General features: G+C 39.6%; 1 protein-coding gene across 1 annotated transcript in view; it reads left to right on the plus strand.

The window, feature by feature from the left end:
• The window catches only part of FBXO42 (F-box protein 42), a 104,540-nt gene that overhangs the window by 41,079 nt on the left and 42,209 nt on the right, over positions 1-21,252 (plus strand). Inside the window, exons 2-3 of the mRNA XM_036067019.2 lie at positions 15,013-15,280; positions 18,776-18,892. Of these exons, the coding sequence (XP_035922912.1) occupies positions 15,031-15,280; positions 18,776-18,892 (367 nt within the window). The 5' untranslated portion in view covers positions 15,013-15,030. The remainder of the gene's footprint in view (positions 1-15,012; positions 15,281-18,775; positions 18,893-21,252) is intronic.

Consider the following 21,252-nt stretch of genomic DNA (forward strand, 5'->3'; position numbering starts at 1 on the left):
AATAATATTCCATTGTGCGTATGTACTACATTTTGTTTATCCATTTATCAGCTGATGGACATTTGGATCATCTCTGCCTTTTTGCTATTGTTAACAATGCGGTTGTGAACGTGGGTGTACAAATAATCTCTTTCAGTCTGTCCTTTCAGTTCTTTGGGGTATATATTCAGAAATGGAATTGTAAGATATGGTAATTTTGATTAATTTTTAAGGAATTACCATACTGTTTCCCACAGTTCCACCTCTATACAGTTTTGTATATATGATATTTTTGGCTGTTAAAAATTAATTTTAAAAAGGCAAAGACTCCGTCTTTCCCTCCTCAGAGATTATACTCTCAAATTTGATATGTGTGTCTTTCTAGGTAATTTTTCTATGCATTTATATATATGGAGACTAGGTGGATGTATAATTTTTGTTCGTTGTTGGACTGGCTATGAAAGAGTTGTTTGGGTGCTTTGTTAAAGATAAAAATGACTGAGATCCAATCCCTGCCTCCACCCACCCCTCCCACCCCTCCAGTGCATGCCCCAGAGATTTTGATTTGGTTAGTGTGAATGGTCTTAGGAATCTGAATTTTAATAGCTTTCAAGATTTTCTGATTGGCAGCCACTGATTTTTTTTAAGTTTTTATTTATTTATTTTTTTAGTAATCTTTACACCCAACACGAGGCTTGAACTCACAACCCCAAGGTCAAGAGTCACACGTTCTTCCTACTGAGCCATCCAGGGGCCCCTGATTTATTCTTTATGGTATGCATTTTTTGCATAATAGTTTATCTTGGAGATTTCTTCATGTCAGTATATGAAATATGCCCACAATTGAAATACCCAACATTTTTAAAAACTGCTATAATTATGTAATTTAGGTTCAGCATTATTTACCTAGCCATTTTCCTACTAATGGACATTTAAGTAGTTGCAAGTTATTGTCATTACAAAGAAGATATTACAGACCTCCTCTTGTGCATACATCTTTGTGCATGTGTATGGATGTTTGTGTTGGAAAGATACCTGAAAATTAAAATTTGCTGAGTCAAAGAGTTTGAACATTTTATTTATTTACTTTTTCCCAAAGATTTGATTTATTTATTTGAGAGAGAGAGACAGCGTGCGTGCACATGCAGGGGGGGAAGGAGAGGGACAAGTAGACTCTGTGCTGAGCACAGAGCCTGACCTGGGGCTTGATCCCATGACCCCAAGATCAAGACCTGAGCCGAAATCAAGAGTCGGATGCTTAACCAACTGAGCCACACAGGTGCCCCGGGTTTGAACATTTTAAATTGATAAATATTGCTAAATCCAATACATTCTTGAACTTCTTCTGTATGAACTTCTCCTTCTGAAGGAAATACTTAACTGAATGAACCACCCGGGCACCCCAGGATCATGTTTTTTTTCCTTTCTCGTACTGATGTGATGTATCATGCGGATTGATTTATGAGTATCAAACCACTCTTGCATCCCAGGAATAAATACAAGTATTTACTTGTATAAAGTAAAATGAGTTTGTTAAAAAAAAAATTACTCCTTCCATTGAAATAGATCTACAGTGGATAAGTGAACCAGAAAGCTGTTAGCCTTTCTTAAAACTGAAGCCATGAAGTGGTGATTGCTTTAGTCAATCCTTAATGCAGGGGAGACTGTTTTCTTTATTATTTGATACTTTCTACTGGATCTTGAAGAGTTTACTAGCTTACATAATTTTGGAATGAACTTTAGACTTGTTCTTTTTTTGTTTGTTTGAAAGTAGCACGGAATAGCATCTTGTGTGAGAACCTGATGCTTAAAACTTTAGCTTCTATGGAAAGTTTTGAAACTCTATGGTATGCCTGTAATACTCCCAATAACAGTAATAAAATCTGACTAATATATTCAATTGCAGTTTAAAAGAAAAAAAGTGCTATAGTTAAATCTTATTAAAAATAAAGACCTTAAGAATTTAGTGGGGAAAGCACATGAGTAAAAAAAAAAACAAAAACATTGTAAATTAAAAAGCGTTATGAAAAGAGCAGCTAAGTTATCTTTTTAAGATTTATTTATTTTTTTTTTTGAGAGAGAGAATGCACAAGGGAGTGGAGAGGGGCAGAGGGAGAGGGAGAGAGAATCTTTTTTTTTTAAAGATTTTTTTTTTTTAATTTATTTATTTGACAGAGAGATAGCACAAGTAGGCAGAGCGGCAGGCAGAGGGAAAGGGAGAAGCAGGCTCTCTGCTGAACAGGGAGCCTGATGCGGGGCTCGATCCCAGGACCCTGGGATTATGACCTGAGCCGAAGGTAGCTGCTTAACCGACTGAGCCACCCAGGTGCCCCTAGGGAGAGAGAATTTTAAGTGGACTCTGTACTGAGGGCAGAGCTGGACACGGAGCTTGATCTCACGACCCTGAGATCAGGACCTGAAACCAAGAGTCAGACACTCAATCAGTTGTGTCACCCAGGTTCCCCAAGAGCAGCTAAGATATTTCTAAAAGAAATCAGGTTGCATTCATCTTTCATGTACTCTTGCCAGTAGCCATCATTCCCTCTGTCTTTGTAGCATTAGGAAATGGTTTCCCAGCATACTGGGAACAGCTAGTTTTGTTAAAAATAAAATTCACCAAATAAATAAATAAATAAAATTCACCAACAAACTGGACAACCTAGAAGAAATGGATAAATTTCTAGAAACATGTAACCTACCAAAACCGAAGCAGGAAGAAAAAGAAAATTTGAATAGACCGATTACCAGCAATGAAATTGAATCGGTAATCAAAAGCCCAGGATGAAGCGGCTTCACAGGTGAATTCTACCACACATTTCAAAAAGAGGTCATACCTATTCTTTTCAAACTATTCCAAAAAATAGAAGAGGAAGGAGAACTTCCAAATTCATTCTATGAGGGCAACATTACCCTGATTCCAAAACTAGTTAAATACACCACAAAAAAGAGAACTACAGGCCAATATCTCTGATAAACGTAGATGCCAAAATCCTCAACAAAATACCAGCAAACCGAATCCAACAATGTATTAAAAAAAAAATCACCACGATCAAGTGGGATTTATTCCTGGGATGCAAGAGTGGTTTGATACTCATAAATCAATCTGCATGATACATCCCATCAGTACGAGAAAGGAAAAAAAACATGATCCTGGGGTGCCCGGGTGGCTCAGTCAGTTAAGCACCCAACTCTTGATCTCAGCTCAGGTCTTGATCTCAGTGTCATGAGTTCAAGCCCCACATTGGGGAATTTTTAAGTGGAGCCTACTTAAAAAACAGGTGCCTTGGTGGGCTTCAGGCTCTTGGTTGCTGCTTGGGTCATGGGATCGAGCCCTGCTACGGGCTCCACGCTCAGCCCAGAGTCTGCTTGTCCCTCTCCCTCCCCCAGCTTGCACGTGCTCCTGTGCACACACTCTCTCTCTAGAATAAATGACTCTTTAGAGGAAAAAAAACAAAACAAACAAACAAAAAACAACCCAAAAAACCCCCATATAATCATTTCAATAGATGCAGAGAAAGCATTTGACAAAGTATAACATCCATTCCTGATAAAAAAAACTCTCGATGAAGTAGGTTCAGAGGGAACACACCTCAACATAATAAAGGCCTTATATGAAAAACCCACAGCTAACATCATACTCAATGGGGAAAAACTGAGAGCTTTTTCCCTAAGGTCAGGAACAAGACAAAGATGTCCACTCTCACCACTTTTATTCAACATAGTACTGAAGTCCTAGCCACAGATATCAGAAAACAAAAAGAAATAAAAGGCACCCAAATTAGTAAGGAAGAAGTAAAACTTTCCCTATTTACAGATGACATGATACTATGATTACAAAGCTGTAGCAATCAGAACAGTATGGTACTGGTATAAAAATAGACACATAGATCAATGGAACAGAATAAAAAACTCAGAAATAAACCCACAATTATATGGTTAATTAACCTTTGACAGAGGAGGAAAGAATATTGCAATGGGAAAAAGAATCTTTTCAACAAACTGATGTTGGGAAAACTGGACATCTACATGCAAAAGAATGAAACTGGACCACTGTTTTACACTACACACAAGTGAACTCAAAATGGATCAAGGATCTAAATGCAAGACCTGAGATCATAAAAATCCAAGAACAGGCAGCAGTTTCTCTGACATCAGCCACAGAAGCAACATCTTTCTAGATATGGCTTCTGAGGCGAGGGGAACAAAAGCAAAAATAAACTACAGGAACTGCTTCAAATTAAAAAGCTTCTGGGTGCCTGGGTGGCTCAGTTAAGCATCTGCCCTTGGCATGGGTCATGAACACAGGGCCCTGGGATCGAGTCCCGCATGGGCTCCCTGCTCTGCGGGGAGTCTGCTTCTGCCTCTGCCTCTGCCTCTCTTTCTGTCTCTCATGAATAAATAAAGAGAATCTTTAAAAAACAAAATAAAAAGTTTCTGTATAGCAAAGGAAACAGTCATCAAAACTAAAAGGCAGCCTACTAAATGGAAGAAGATATTTGCAAATGGCATATCCAATAAAGGGTTAGTATCCAAAATATATAAAGAACTGATACAACTCAACACTCAGAAAACAACCCAATTAAAAAAGGGGGCAGAAGACATGACTAGATATTTCTCCAAAGAAGGCATACAAATGACCAGCAGACATATGAAAAGATGCTCGACATCACTCATCATCAGGGAAATGCAAATCAAAACCACAGTGAGCTATCACGTCACACCTGTCAGAATGGCTAAAATAAAAAACACAGGAAACAACAAGTGTTGGTGAGGATGTGAAGGAAAAAAGAACCTTCTTACACTGTTGATGGGAATGCAAACTGGTGCAGCCATTCTGGAGAACAGTTTGGAGGTTCCTCAAAAAGTTAAAAATAGAACTACCCTATTCAGTAATCGCATTACTGGGTATTTACCCCAAAAATACAAGAACACTAATTCTAAGGGATACATGCACCCCTATGTTTATTGCAGCATTATTTTCAACAGCCAGATTATGGAAGCAGCCCAAGTGTCCATCAATAGATGAATGGATAAAGAAGATGTGGTGTGTTCAAATATATATATATATAGAATGGATAAAGAAGATGTGTGCATGTATATATATATGCACACACATACAATGGAATATTAGTCATTAAAAAGAGTGAAATCTTGCCATTTACAACAACATGGATGTAGCTAGAGAGTATAATGATAAGTGAAATAAATCAGAGAAGGACAAATACCATATGATTTCACTCGTGTGGAATTTAAAAAATAAATGAGCAAAGGAAAAGAGACAAACCAAAAAACAGAGTCTTAACTGTAGAGAACAAACTGATGGTTAACAGAGGGAAGGTGGGTTGAAACCAAAAAACAGATTTTTTTTTTTTTAAAGATTTTATTTATTCACTTGAGACACAGAGATACAGAGAGAGAGAGAGAGAGCATGAGCAGGGGGTAGACAGAGGGAGAGGGAGAAGCAGGCTCCCTGCCGAGCCAGGAGCCCGAGGCGGGGCTCGATCCCAGGACCCCGGAATCATGACCTGAGCCGAAGGCAGACGCCCAACCATCTGAGCCACCCAGGCACCCCAGAGTCTTTTTTTTTTTTAAAGATTTTATTTATTTGAGAGAGAGAGAATGAGAGAGAGAGAGCACATGAGGGGGGAGGGTCAGAGGGAGAAGCAGACTCCCTGCTGAGCAGGCAGCCTGATGCGGGACTCGATCCAGGGATTCCAGGATCATGACCTCAGCCGGAGGCAGTCGCTTAACCAACTGAGCCACCCAGGTGCCCAAAAAACAGAGTCTTAACTGTAGAGAACAAACTGATGGTTACCAGAGGGGAGGTGGGTTGGGGGATGGGGGAAATAGGTGATGAGGATTAAAGAGTACACTTATCATGATGAGCACTGAGTAATGTATAGAATTGTTGAGTCACAATATTATATACCTGAAACTAAGATAACACTGTATGTTAACTATACTGGAATTAAAACTAAAACTTAATAAAAAAATAAAATAAAATACAGATTAGAACTTATTTTAATTATGGGATTTTTTTTTTTTCCATAAAGCAAAGTGTTAAAATGAAATACCATGACACAGTAGTGGTTCCCAAAAATACTTGTTCACCCTCATTGTCTTGAAGGTGTGTGCATGTGTGTGTGTGTAAGATTTTCTTTCTTGGAGGGGAAAGCTTTTATTGAAAGATTATGATCTTCTACCTTGTTCAGATTTTTAAATCTCCTTTATGAAGCTATGATATTTAGATGGTAGGATTTGTGTCTGTGGTGTCTTTTTTTTTCCTTGTCCTTACTTGGGAAAATAAAAATTTGTTGACCCTATGTCAGTCTAAAAAAAATTGCTGATCTGTGAAATTCATAAGTCTGGGAACCATTGTGATAGAATCTCTCCACAAAAGGCTAAGAGAATCCTGGCCTGCAGTGGTTTTTGCATACTCCTCTCTTGTCAGAAGAAAGGTGCATAATGGCAGAAAAATCTGAACATCTTAAAAAGTAGTAATGATTTGGGTGCCTGGGTGGCTCAGTCGGTTAAATGTGTCTGCCTTCGGCTCAGGTCATGATCCCAGGGTTCTGGGATCGAGTCCCACATTGGGCTCCTTGCTCAGCAGGGAGTCTGCTTCTCCCTCTACCCTTCCTCCCTGCTTGTGATCTCTCTGTCTCTCTCAAATAAATAAAATCTTAAAAAAAATAAAAATAGTAATGATTTGTTTAGATACTGTACATTTTTAATTTAAGAATAAAAATTCCCAGGATGCCTGGGTGGCTCAGTTGTTTAAGCGTCTGCCTTCGGCTCGGGTCATGATCCCAGCGTCCTGGAATCGAGTCCCACATCAGGCTCCTTGCTCAGTGGGGAGCCTGCTTTTCCCTCTGCCTTCTCTGCATGCTGCTCCCCCTGCTTGTGCTCTCTCTCTCTGACAAATAAATAAATAAAATCTTAAAAAAAAAAAAAAGAATAAAAATTCCCACTTCTTCGTGCCTGTTTTTACCTTCCATCCTCTAGTTTTATTAGTCTTTAGCCATCTGAACTTTCTTCTTATTGTTTTTTTATTTTACTTTTTTTTTTTTTTAAAGATTTTATTTATTCATTTGAGAGAGAGAATGAGATAGAGAGAGCACGAGACGGGGAGGGTCAGAGGGAGAAGCAGACTCCCCGCTGAGCAGGGAGCCTGATGCGGGACTCGATCCTGGGACTCCAGGATCATGACCTGAGCCGAAGGCAGTTGCTTAACCAACTGAGCCACCCAGGCGTCCCTTTTTTATTTTACTTTTTGATATGAAGTTTTTTTTCCATTAGAATATGTAGGAATTAACATTTAGATTTTGTCGTTGACTCTAAAATTAATTCATAAAGTTGTATTTGTTTATTCATTCAATAGCCTTTTGCTGAGCTCTTATATGGATGCAGAAAACAATTTTCTTTTGTGCCCTAAGGGGAGAGGAGGAGGCAGACAGACAATTGCAGTGTAGTAATTCCCAGTACTGCAGGCAGTACTTAGTATTGTGGGAGCGGAGAGGGAGAGGTAGGTATGTTCTGAGCATTTCTGTAGTCTGATGCAGTCAATTTTGAGTTAATATAGTTTACTACTGTTACGGTATGAGTATTTGCTCCTTTTGCATTTTTCTTTCTTAAATAATTATTATTTTTTGAAGATTTTATTTATTCATGAGAGACAGAGAGAGAGGGAGAGGGAGAGGCAGGCTCCCTGCGGAGCAGGGAGTCCGATGTGGGACTCGATCCCAGGACCCCAGGATCATGACCTGAGCCGAAGCAGATGCTTAACCAACTGAGCCACCCAGGTGCCCTTAAATAATTATTTTTGAGAGGGGGAAAAAATTTCCAAACCCAGAATAATGTACCCTTTAATGCACCTTTTTTCTCCTCCAACTGCTCTGATTCATACTGTACTTCAAATGAAAGCCTTTTGTTTAAAATTACTGTTATATGTTAAATTATTGCAATCCTAATTATTCTGTACTTTGTACATTATCACTGTCTTCTCTTAAAATCTAAAAATTCAAGCTCTCACAAAATATAAATTTGGGTATTAAAGTTCTGTTGTATTCTTTCTACCAAATGAAACATTTTATTGAACCTAGAATGTGTAGTTCCTCCATATGGAATTTTCAGAACCTAGAGTATTTCCGTTCATGATATGAAACCAGCACATTTTTCTTGACCAAATACTTAGTAATAACAAATCCTTTGGCTTCTACGTATGAATATGGATGGCTCTAGAAAAGTCATAAAGTGCTTTCATTTAGTATCAGTCATTGTAAAGATAAAAGTATACTAAGTGGGTAGTTTGGCAAAGTATTTTTCGATTTCATTAAAGCGAGTCTTAATTAGATAACACATTGATGAGTTAACCACTTAAAAAAAAACTTATCGCAGCTGATATCTCTTACTAGGTTTGGAATGCTTTATAGAAACAGCTCTCTGAATTTGCTTGTCAAAGTAGCTCACAGTTTGCTAATAGCAACAGTAGTTATGCCAAATGATTCTATTTCTAGACTTTGTCAAAACATTGACTGTGAGGAACTAAGGAATCTCCAGATTATGAGCTTCTGTTAATGTAGATAAAATATTAAGTAGTGTGTGCAAATGGTAAAACACCCATCGAATAAAAAATAGTTTTTCCCTTTGTCCTAAAGGTAATTCCATAAGTAGCAAAGAATATCATTTCAAGAGATAGTAATTTGAAGATCTTTATCCCTCCACCTTCTCCCATTTCATTCTCTGAAATCCTACCTATTCTTCAACGTGGAAATGCTTGCCTTCGTGTAATTTCCTGATCAGACTAGTTGGAAGCCATCTCCTCCTTCCCTGAATTGCTAAAGCTTCTTGTTTGTACCACAGGTCTGTCCTGTGTTAGTATTCATTATTTATGTGTCTTTGGCTCTTACCAGGTTAATGTCCTTGAGAGGAAATAGTAGCATATCCTCTTTTTTCTTTTTTTTTAAGATTTATTTATTTATTTGAGAGAGAACATGTGTGCGAGTGGGGACAGGGGCAGAGGGAGAGAATCTTCAAGCAGACTCCCCGCTGAGCATGGAGGCCCACACAGGGCCCGATCCTCGACCCATGAGATCATGACCTGAGCCAAAACCAAAAGTCGGACGCTTAACCGACTGAGCCACCCAGGAGCCCCGGCATGTCCTCTTCTTTTTCACTCCCATGGGATGTAAGCACAGTATTTTCACGTATAGTAAATGTCCCATGATATTTGTTGAATGCATGAGGTAAGGTAGAAATTTATATTTTACCATTTTCTGTAACTTTTTCATTTGAGTTAGTACAATGATAATAATGTGGTATATTAATAAGAAGGCTTGTTACCATCTTAGATTGAATCATATTGTGGTCTTCATTTAACAGTATTTTGTATTTTCAAAAGTGTATTCAATACCTTTTAGCTAACATGAGTGCTGCTGAGGTGGGTAACTTCATGAGTTCATGTTGACATCTGTGCAAGGTTGCTGCTTTGCTCCTGAAGCCTCAGAAGCCCTCATGTTGAGGGATAACTGTGGGTGCTTTTCCATCCGGTCCAGCCACATGTTCTTCAGTGAAGTCTCAGTGCTTTATCTTACTGTCACTGAGAGGTTCCCTTATTGCATTTTTTTTTTAGCTTTTTGAATTTGTGAAGAATAATCTTGATTGCATTTTAAATCTTCAGCTTCCTTTTAGTGAAGTGTATTTTGATTTTCATAAAGACATGTTTACTCCAAGAGGATTGTCAGATGTCTAGTTGTACAGAAATCAAAGGCACAGTTAATCAAATATTGTACTAGGATCTGGTAAAAACTTGTACGTGGATAACAAAGTAGTCTCATTCCCATCCTGAATTTCTTTGAATTGATTTTAACTCTTCACAAGTTAATCAGTTTCCTCCAAGGAGTTCAGAGTAGTTTGCTGATATCTGCTACCTTTACAGAATCTTTATAAAGTAGATAGGGAGTTTTCATTACTTAGAGTAAAGAGGTTTTCCCATGTTGTTCTGTGTGACCTATCCTGGGTCACACAGTGTTACAGGTAGAAACAGTAGCCAAATCTCCTTGTCTCAAAATCTTAAACTTAATTTATACTTCAGATGGGCAAGGTATATGGATTTTTGTTTTTTAAATAAGCTCTATGCCCAGTGTGGGTGGCTCTTGAGCTCTCTGAGGTCAAGAGTCACATGCTCTACCAACTGACCCAGCCAGACGCCCCAAGGTATTTGGATTTTTAAAAGTAATTTGTATTTAGTTGGATGTAGTCTCATAGTATACTATATATAGTGTAGTATAGTAGTGATACTACTGGTCCAGATAAATGGTTTCTTTAGTACCACCCATTTTGACCCAGCAAAAGTTCATTGGGTATGGCTCTGGAGTCTGGTGCAGACTCTCAGGCCAGTGTACACCTTAAAAGGTCAAAATTCAAGGAACCAGAGAGATATGTTCATTCTGACCAATAAAATATCTTGGCAGCATCCAGTGACATATAAGGGTAGGGTCTGCTATTCTCGGATGTACTGATGATGTAATTTCTAGTATAAAATAATGCGAAGTCAGCACAAGGGTGGTGTGAGTAGAAATTTCAATAAACCTTGTGCTCATTTGCATGTCTAGTTCTAGCAAGACAAGATGGCTAGACATGGTCTCTGCCCTCAGGGAGCTCAGATTCCAGTAAATGACTAGTTTGTGGTTTCTACCAAAAACTTGGGGAAACTAAGAAGGTCTAACACAAATGTGAAAGGTGAGGAAGATTTCTCTTAAAGACTTCATGATGGGGTGCCTGGCTGGCTCAGTCAGTGGAGCATGTGATTCTTGATCTCAGGGTTGTGGGTTCGAGCCCCACATTGGGTGTAGAGATTACTTTAAAAAATAAAAAAAAAAATAAAGACTTCAGGAAAACTGAGGCGCCTGGCTGGCTCAGTCTGTAGAGGCTGTGACTCTTGATCTCGTGGTTGTAAGTTTGAGCCCCACATTGGGTGTAGAAATTACTTAAGAAATAAGATCTTGAGGGGCGCCTGGGTGGCTCAGTCGTTAAGCGGCTGCCTTCAGCTCAGGTCATGATCCCAGGGGCCTGGGATCGAGCCCCGCATCGGGCTCCCTGCTCCTGGGGAAGCCTGCTTCTCCTTCGCCCACTCCCCCTGCTTGTGTTCCTTCTCTCAATGTCTCTCTCTCTCTGTTAAATAAATAAAATTAAAAAAAAAAAAAGATCTTGGAAAAAAAAAAGACTTCATGAAAACCACATTCAGTGAGTTAACAACAATTACATGCGAATTGTTTTGTAGGGCTTCTTTTGGCATGAAGAAAACTAAAACTGTTTCAGAATGCCTCCATATCCTGTGGGAATATGAGTGATGATTTCATTACCTAATCATGGAAGTGAAAATGAAGGACTGTGCAAATTGGTCCTGGGCGTGTAATTACAGAGGAATCGCATCTGATCCCATCCCTGTGTGTTTTCATTGGCATCTTTGCTCAGGGCCAAGTTCGCAAACATGCCCTCAGGAGCGTCGGGTTTGATGCTTTTGTGGACAGAGAAATGGTTGAATGGGAGAATTACTTAAAACTGGGTATTACAAAAGTGTGAGTCCCTTTATGTTTGCTTGCTAATTGTACTTTGAGAAGATTTGGGAACGGATTAAGAAGTTGTTTTATTGGGCCAAACATTTATTTTGCTTGGGGAAAAAATAGTATTCTATAAATAAGCTCTTGCAGCCTTTACGGATTTAGTTTGTTCTGAAGAGGACCCTAGCCTCACAATCTGTCAGGCTTTTGAGTAAAGGAACAACTGTATTTGAGATGTTATGTGTAATTCAAATGTGAAAGATGCAGCCAAACTCAAGGAATCTGTTTCTTTTTTTTTTTTTTTTTTTAAGATTTTATTTATTCACTTGAGACACAGAGATACAGAGAGGGAGAGGGAGAAGCAGGCTCTCCGCTGAGCCAGGAGCCTGATGTGGGGCTCGATCCCAGGACCCTGGGATCATGACCTGAGCTGAAGGCAGACACTTAACCATCTGAGCCACCCAGGCGCCCCAAGGAATCTGTTTCTTTGGATTCTTTTCCCTAGTGAATTTCAGCACTGAGTGGGGGTTAAAAATATGAGAAAGTCAATAAATAAGGGAAGATAGCCAGTGGGAAGTGAGAAATGATAACTTATAGGGGAAAGAATAAGAGGGAATATGGGAAGTAATTTTTTCCCAGTAGTAAAAAGTACCTTTTTTTTTTTGCCAGAAAAAAAAAAATTTATTTATTTTTTATTTATTTTTATTTTTTAAAAGATTTTATTTATTTGACACAGAGAGAGAGAGAGAGAGACAGCACGAGAGGGAACACAAGCAGGGGGAGTGGGAGAGGGAGAAGCAGGCTTCCCACGGAGCAGGGAGCCCGATGCGGGGCTCGATCCCAGGACCCTGGGATCATGACCTGAGCCGAAGGCAGACGCTTAATGACTGAGCCACCCAGGTGCCCCCCCAAAATTTTATTTTTGTTTTATATTTTATATGAATACTCTTCAGGGTAGGAGTTAGGGCTGGAAATGGAAAGGCCTTCCTTTAGTGAGGTAAGCATGTGGAAAAACAGCTCACCGAAGGTGGGGGGTAACTATCTAGGATAATTTAATACAATTACAGTAAACCTACTTTTGGGGAATGGAGGGGATTGCTGCCTCCTTCCCTCTGCTGTCCCTCCTCCCCCAGCTAGGAGGACTTAGGCTACTCCACTACTTGCAGTTAGCCACCTATTGTTCACCATCATCAAGATTCTAGCGGCCACTTCGCTAGGACACATTGCAATATCATGAGCTAATTTGATAGATGAGTTTCTTGGAAGCGACTTTATGAGCTAATGCATTTTTTCATTTTCCTTTATGTGATCATTCTTCCAGTTTTTAAGATGTCGTACATAGTTTGTATATAAATTACAGGAATGGTAGAAATGAGGGGGGAAACATTCTGTTCTTTGCTCTCCCCACCCCCCTCATCTTTTGGAACATTTCAGATCTCTCTCTCTCTCTCTCTCTCTCTCTCTCTCTATATATATATATATATATATGTATTTTAAGTAATCTCTATGCCCAGTGTGGGGCTCGAACTTACAACCCCAAGATCAAAAGTTGCATGCTCTACTGACAGCCAGCTAGGCATCCCTGGAACATTTCAGATCTTTCTCAAAGCCCCAAGTATATTTCAAGATTACTTTTCTCTTCCCATTATTTTTTATTCTTCTCATCAGTGTTAGAGGGAATGCTTGAAATTTTAAGATGAATGGCCTAGTGAGTGATCTGGGTAGGTGTGTATGGTCAAGGGGAATAGATGTATTAGAAAATAAGAAAATGAACTCAGATATCCCTTAAAGAAAGGACTTCCTGCCCATCTGTAAGGAGTATAACTGAAGAAATCCCTTAGTCCCTTCAGGGTGGGCCTCAGCTTTGGAGCAGCCCCCAGCCAGTGGCTGAGCAGAGCAATTATAGATGAGCCCAGTAGTGGAGCTGGCTATCCTTGTTCCTGAGCTCTGTTGGACAGGCTTTGTCAGGGGTACATTGAGCTCTGTTCCTCCTGCTCAGTCCTGCTCCCTTTTTTTTCCTTCTCACAAGAGTTCCCCACCTTAAATCTTTTTTCATTCCTAATTTTGTTTTTTTAGCATTTGCTTCCTGTAGAATCGAACCTGTGACACACTTCTTACATAAATCACCCTATTCCCTTCATTTTACTGTCTATCGCAGGCTTTGCATGAAACATCAGAAGAATGATATAAATGAGTTGCCTGCTTCTATGTGTGTATTTTAACATATTTTGTGCTCTTTCTAGAAAATTTAGGGAATATAGAAAAAGAAGTTAAAAATCATCCATAATGGGGCACCTGGGTGGCTCAGTCGTTAAGCGTCTGCCTTCGGCTCAGATCATGATCCCAGGGTCCTGGGATCCAGCCCCGCATCGGGCTCCCTGCTCCGCAGGAAGCCTGCTTCTCCCTCTCCCATTCCCCCTGCTTGTGTTCCCTCTCTCGCTGTGTCTCTCTCTGTCAAATAAATAAATGAAATCTTTAAAAAAAAAATCATCCATAATGGTTTTTTAAAATTAATCACCTTCACGAGAGGTAACTTGATAATGGCTTATTTTGGTAAGCTTTAGAGAAAGAAGTGCATTAAACATTAAGTACTCATCTTGGTGGATTTTTCACAGACTGAACACATCGTGTAACCATTACCCAATCAGGAAACAACTTTACCAGCACCCCTGCAGCACTCACTTGCAATAGCATGAATTAATTTTGCCTAGTTGTGAATTTGATATAAGCATGGTCATGTAGTATGTACTCTTCTGTATTCTTTTGCTCAGTATTATGTTTGAGAGATTTATCTGTGTGGGTGTCTGTAGTTCCTTGCTGTATTCCATTGTGTTAATTTCATTGTGTGAATGTACCACAGTATATCTGTTATGTTATTGATGGGCATAAATATTGTTCTTTTACTCCCTGGATCTGTTTTGATGCTTTCTAATATAAATATGATATTTTAGCTAGTTAAGCCTATTCTTGGAACATTTGTTTTCCTCTTAAGTGAATTGTCTTGTATAAAAGCTAGAAAAACTTTTCTTAATCCACATTCTCAGAGTGTTCTTATTACTCTTTATAGGACCCACAGTTTGTTTTTCCTTTGAAGTTTGAGGTCTTGAATCATGCCAAGGGAATCTAGTTGCTATCCCCTTTGCTGTCTGTCAGTCAGAAACTTGCCTTAGAGTAGCTGTTACAGAACAATCTTCCAGTTTTATGGTTATCCCGGAACTCGGCTGTCATTCTGGTTTACAGTGGAGAGAAAAAATACAATCAGAAGCCTTTAGGGATTTGTTAGATATTTGGGATGGGCTTGGTATTTGAACTCTACCTGTCAAATGGGGGTGGCTTACAGTTAGTGTGGGCAAGTACTGAGGAACAGATTTCATTGAGGGTCTAAAAGAAATCATGTGCTGCTTAGATGTGTGTACCTGAGTTGTTTCAGAGCTTCTGACAGTATATACTAATGTTTGTTCATTTCCCACCGTAGCTGTTTGAGTGGAATGTCATGGCCAGCTCCTCGGACAGTGAAGATGACAGTTTCATGGCTGTGGACCAAGAAGAAGCTATGCTGGAAGGGACAATGGAGCAGGATGAGGAGCCCCACCCAGCGCTGGAGGCTGAGGAGACGAGACATAACAGGTCCATGTCTGAACTGCCAGAAGAGGTTTTGGAGTATATCCTGTCCTTTCTTTCACCATACCAGGAGCATAAAACTGCAGCCCTTGTCTGCAAACAGTGGTATCGACTTATCAAAGGTACTGTGGACAGTGGAAAGGCTTATTTAAAATCTGTTTTAATGATTTATTTTTGAACTCCCAGTTTCATTTTCCCCTTTCTCCCTTAAATGTATTATGGTTCTAAAATTTAGTGTGAGACAATTAACTCTGTACGTTTTCCTTTTGTCTTAATCCTGGTTAGTTTTATGAACAGCTTGAATTTTGTGATATTTAATCCAACTTGCAGTTTTAAAATGAAGATTCTTTTTCTGCATATTCTTAGAGTTGATCTGGTAAATTGTATTCTTAAACTGGAGAAGTAGGGATGGATATGGAGTAACGGTATAATGAACGTTAATATACCTCTTACTGTTGTCGGGCAGTGTAGTGACTGCTTTCCTGTCCTCACAGCAGACTTTGGATTAGGTGAAGAAACAGAGTGTGAGGCATAGTTAAGTAATTTACCCAAGGTCACACAGATAGTAAATGGGGGATCAAAGGTTCACATTCAGGCAGTCTGGCTTTAGAGTCCATGTTCTTTATGAGGATATCATTTTGTTTCTTAAAGTAGCTAATTGTGGCAAATGTGGGATTGTGCAAGCATTTACTGCTTAATTTTCTCTCAAGGAGTACAGGCCCTGTGCATATCTTCTACATTTAAAAATGAGTTTCTCCTGTTTTTCCATCATTTCTAATCAAGATTTCAACTTTGGCTAACTGTTGTAGTTACTAAGTGTGCTGTATTCTTAATTAATAGATAGTTAATTGGCTTCATTACTTTTTTTTTAAAGATTTATTTATTTATTTGAGAGAGAGAGAGAGAGTGGAGGGGAGGGGAGGGGCAGAGAGAGTCCTAAGCAGACTCCACCCTGAGTGTGAGAGCCTGATGCAAGGCTTGATCCCACGACGCCAAGATCATGACCTGAGCCGAAACCAAGAGTCGGACACTCAACCGGCTGTGCCACCAAGGTGCCCCTTGGCTTCATTACATTTTAAGTGGAAAGGGCCCATTTTTTAAATGAAGATGATCAGGCCAGTTGAATAATCTTTGATCAAAGCAAGGGTTGTATCAATTTGTTCTTTCCTGGTGGGAACAGAGTTAGGACAGAAAAACCTTTAGATCAGACTGAGTCTTAAAATCTTTTCATCAGGGTGGTTCTCGTGAGGCATGGGGTCGTTGTCAATTGCTCAGACTCCAGCCTGAAGACTGAGGACCAGCTGTGTTGAAACTGCTTGCTGGGCCCTGTTACTGTGAGGTCATTTGCTCACAGCTGGTAATACTGGTGTGCACAGCCTGCTTCTATTGCAGACTTTTTTTTTTTTTAAGATTTTATTTATTTATTTGACAGAGAGCAGGGGGAGCAGGAGAGGGAGAAGCAGGCTCCCCACTGAGCAGGGAGCCCGATGTGGGGCTCGATCCCGGGACCCTGGGATCATGACCTGAGCTGAAGGCAGACGCTTAATGACTGAGCCACCCAGGCACCCCACTATTTGCAGACTTAATGGACTCTCCAGGAGAGACTGGCTGCCTACCCTGTGGAAGTAGATGATTTCATCTCTAAAATAGACGTGGAAGAATCACAGATGAGGGACTGTGATCAAATCAAATATATGAATTTATTCTTAGTTTTATTTGGCATTCTTACTATTTTGATATATATGTATTTTTTTAAGGGAGAGGAGCCCTAACCTAGTACTCACAGTCTTAAATCTTCGGGGGGAAGGAAGTCACTGCCAAGACATTTTCCCTCCTGTCCTTTTCTGTCATTAAGTATCTGTCTTTTATTCCTTGCTGCCTTACCTCATTTCAGTGTTTATAAATCTGTGTTACTTTCTTCATCAACGTGTAGTTGGCAGTGCTGTCACAAGCTGAGTGGCTGTGTCTTTTTTATTTAATTCTTTTTTTTTAAGATCTTCTTTTTTTTAAGATTTTATTTATTTATTTGACAGAGAGAGACACAGCGAGAGAGGGAACACAAGCAGGGGGAATGGGAGAGGGAGAAGCAGGCTTCCCGCGGAGCAGGGAGCCCGAAGCAGGGCTCGATCCCAGGACTGTGGTATCATGACCTGAGCTGAAGGCAGACGCTTAATGACTGAGCCACCCAGGCGCCCCTTAATATTTAATCCTTAATTGTGAGTTCAGCCAAGAGATAGTGATTGTCTTTGGAAAACATGTATAAGTACTCTGATCCCATTTAAGGATCCACTAATGTGATATGAATTAAAAAATGATATGTTCAAAAAAAATTTTTTTTAAATGATATGTTCTTTCAAAGTGTAACATAATTTGTTATTCTCTTCATTCAAAATGTTGCTCTTTGAAATAAGATAATCATTTCTTGAGTTAAAAAGATAGATTGTTCAGAAACATGAAGCTCTCACTTAAAAAAAAAAAATAGACTGTATTTTTTAGAGTGGTTTTAGGTTCACAGCAAAATTAAGCAGAAAGTTCAGTGATTTCCCATATACCCCCTGTCCTCCCCAAATCCACAGCCTCTCCTACTATCAACATTCCCCACCAGAGTGGTCCGTTTGTTATAGTTGATGAACCTCATGGACATAACATCACCCAGAGTCCATAGTTTGCATTAGGGTGCACATTCTGTGGGTTTGAACAAATGTATAATGACACGTATCCACCATTATAGTAAAAGCTCTCACCTTTAAAAACAGCTTTCCTTAGTTGTAAATTCATCATTTCATAATTTACTGTAAGCTAATTATCATCTCTTTGTTTAAGATGGAATATGCTTGGTTGCCACCGTTTAACTAAACATAGATATTTATGAATGCCTGTAATTTATATTCCAGACAGTTTTACCATGCTCTTTCTCACAAAGCTAAATTATTCCCCAGGCCCTTTTGCTTTGGAGTAAATAATACCAGTTGTTTTATTTTATACTATTTTTATTTATTTTTTTATTTTTTTAAGTAAACTCTACGCCCATTATAGGACTCAAATGCACCACCCCAAGATCAGGAGTTGCATGCCCTACTGCCTGAGCCAGGCGCCCCTACCAATTATTTTAATGTGTTGCTTCATCATATGATGTAAAGGGGAGCACAGTTACAGTGCAAGCTAATTTTGTAACCTTGAGCTTTGTAACATTTAACCTCCCTAAACCCTGGTAAAGTAGAAGGATTGGATCTTCTAGTTTTGAAATTCTGTTTTCTTTCTTTGAATGAAAAATCAGAGAAATTTGGAGTTCCACTAAGAAATTTAGGTCTTATGAAAGTGATAAGACAGTTAATAGATGCAGTTTTGTTTTTCTTTTTAAGATTTTATTTATTTGACAGAGAGAGACACAGCAAGAAAGGGAACAGAAGCAGGGGGAGTGGGAGAGGGAGAAGCAGGCTTCCCACAGAGCAGGGAGCCCGATGCGGGGCTCGATCCCAGGACCCTGGGATCATGACCTGAGCCGAAGGCAGACGCTTAACGACTGAGCCACCCAGGCGCCCCAGTGGATGCAGTTTTAATAATTTGATTGAAAAGTGAAGTATCCAGGCTGAGGCCTTTGTTATTTTTGTCTTTAGGTGTAGCCCACCAGTGTTATCATGGTTTCATAAAGGCTGTCCAGGAAGGACACATTCAGTGGGAGAGTCGGACGTACCCTTACCCTGGAACCCCGATCACTCAGCGGTTCTCACACAGTAAGTATTCACCATGAGAGCAGAGGCCACCCTGCCTGTGGTCGTATTTCTAAAAATTACTTTGGAAGCATGTATTTTGTTTGACTTTTTAATGACGAGAATGCAAAATGAGGATTTACATTAATTTTATAATTAGAATCGGAAGAGTGTGAGCCTAGGTGCAGTGTAGGCACCTTGGTATAATTTTATATTTGGATTTTTCTAGTATCTGCTCCAAAGAGGTCAAGATATTATCTTAGACTTGAACATCTGACATCATGTCAGAGGAAGACAAAGGAAAGGAGTGCACGAGGGTATTTCTGAGATCCTACTTCTGGAGTAGTCAGAGTTTAGCAGTAAGTCTTAGGATAATTCCTTATTTTAACATAGTATATGTTTAGAAAATACTGATTTTGACTGGGGTCACACAAAAATTTTGAACATGAAGGGTATTAACTATAAAATACAAATTTAAATAGTAAAATTATAAATGCTCTGGCAATTTAGATGTAATTTAGAGTTTTAAAAATTATTCTAGAATTAACTCTCCATTTTAATTGATTTTTATAGACACCATTTTATTCTATTAGTGATTCATACCTTCATCAGAATGAGATGTGGTATATCTTAGGTCAGTAAAGGTATATTATTAATAGTTCTGCATAAAGAAAGGTCATTGGAGGGGGCCTCTTAGTTTCTCATAATTACAGCTTTAATTATATTACTTCCCTGTTCAAAAACCTTCAGTGCCTGTCCTTTGCTTACAAGATAAAAACTAAACTTAGTGTTACATTCAGAGCCTTCTTTAATTTGATATGTGTCCAGATTTACTACTTCATCTCCCAGCTTTTCCCAGGAGCTCTCCTCTTTCAGGCTGTCACTTTGCCATACTGGTTTCTTCCTTGCTTCAGTATTCCCATCCACTTAGCTGAAGCCTGCCTTTCCTTGAAGACTCAGCTGAAGTTCTAGCTCCTTCATGAAACCTCTCAACTCTTTAGCTCATAGAAAAGTTTTTCCTGTTCTAAGCCTATGTTTGTTTTTTTTTTTTAAAGATTTTATTTATTTATTTGACAGAGAGAGACACACACAGCGAGAGAGGAAACACAAGCAGGGGGAATGGGAGAGGGAGAAGCAGGCTTCCCGTGGAGCAGTGAGCCTGATGTGGGGCTCGATCCCAGGACCCTGGGACCATGACCTGAGCCGAAGGCAGATGCTTAACGACTGAGCCACCCAGGCGCCCCTAAGCCTATGTTTTTGTCTGGAATACTAATTTAGATACTCTTTGATACTAATACTAATTTTGAACTCTTTTTTTTTTAATTTAAGTTTTTAATTTTAATTCCAGTAGTTAGTTTCAGGTGTCCAGTGTAGTTATTCCACAAATCTGTAAATCACCCAGTGCTTATCATGATAAGTGTATATATTTTGAACTCTTGAGGGGAAGGAGAGTGTATTGGTTATTCATGTTGCATAAAAATTAACCCCAAAACTTAGCAGCTTAAAACAACATTTCTTATCTTACAGAGTTCCTGAGGGTCAGGAATTCGGAGTGCTTTAGCTGGGAGGTTCTGGCTCAGGGTCTCTGATGAGGTTGCAATCAATCAGTCTGTCAGCCAGGGCTGTAGTCACCTGAAGGCTTGACTGGGGCCCAGGGGATCTGCTGCCAACCCCACTCAAGTAACTGTTGACAGGAGGCTTCCGTTCTTTAGGACTTGGACCTCTGCATAGAGCTGCTAATTACTTGGTAGCTGGCTTCCACAGAATGAATGAACTGAGAGAGAGAGAGAGACAGACACCAAGACAGAAGCCATGGTGTCTTTTCCAGCCTCTCTCTGAAGTGAATACCGACTTTTCTGCTTGGTTCTATTGGTCACACAGAGATTGACCAGTAGTGTAAATACCAGGAAGTGAGGACCATCGAAGGCCATCTTGGAGGCTGGCTGCCCAGACCATATGTTGTACTCATATCCAGAGGAGAGTTCAGTCCATAATTATAATTTATTGTTCTCTTTGAACTGGGTCTAAATAGATCAAAGGAACAGGCCACACTATTCCTGTGTTTTCAGTTCTCTTGAGGAGCTATTTTTACTTGTCCTGTTATAAACCCCCTAAGACAGTGGATCTCAAAGTGTGATTCCTGGACTTCTGGGGAGGAGGGCATCGGTGAGACCCTTTCAGAGGTCTGTGAAGTCAGAACTGGTTTTATTTTAATACCCCTGCCTTGAGTCTTACACAGGCTGCAGCAGTTTTACCTAGCATTGCTTTTGCACCATCAGTGCAAATGTCAACATAGTGAAAAGGGCCATTAACAGCAACTACTGAAAAATACCCCAAACCCAGACTGGTACAACTAGTACTACTAGTACTACTATTACCACCAT

Source organism: Halichoerus grypus, chromosome 5 (genome assembly GCF_964656455.1).
Source record: "Halichoerus grypus chromosome 5, mHalGry1.hap1.1, whole genome shotgun sequence".
NCBI classification, from domain to species: domain Eukaryota; kingdom Metazoa; phylum Chordata; class Mammalia; order Carnivora; family Phocidae; genus Halichoerus; species Halichoerus grypus.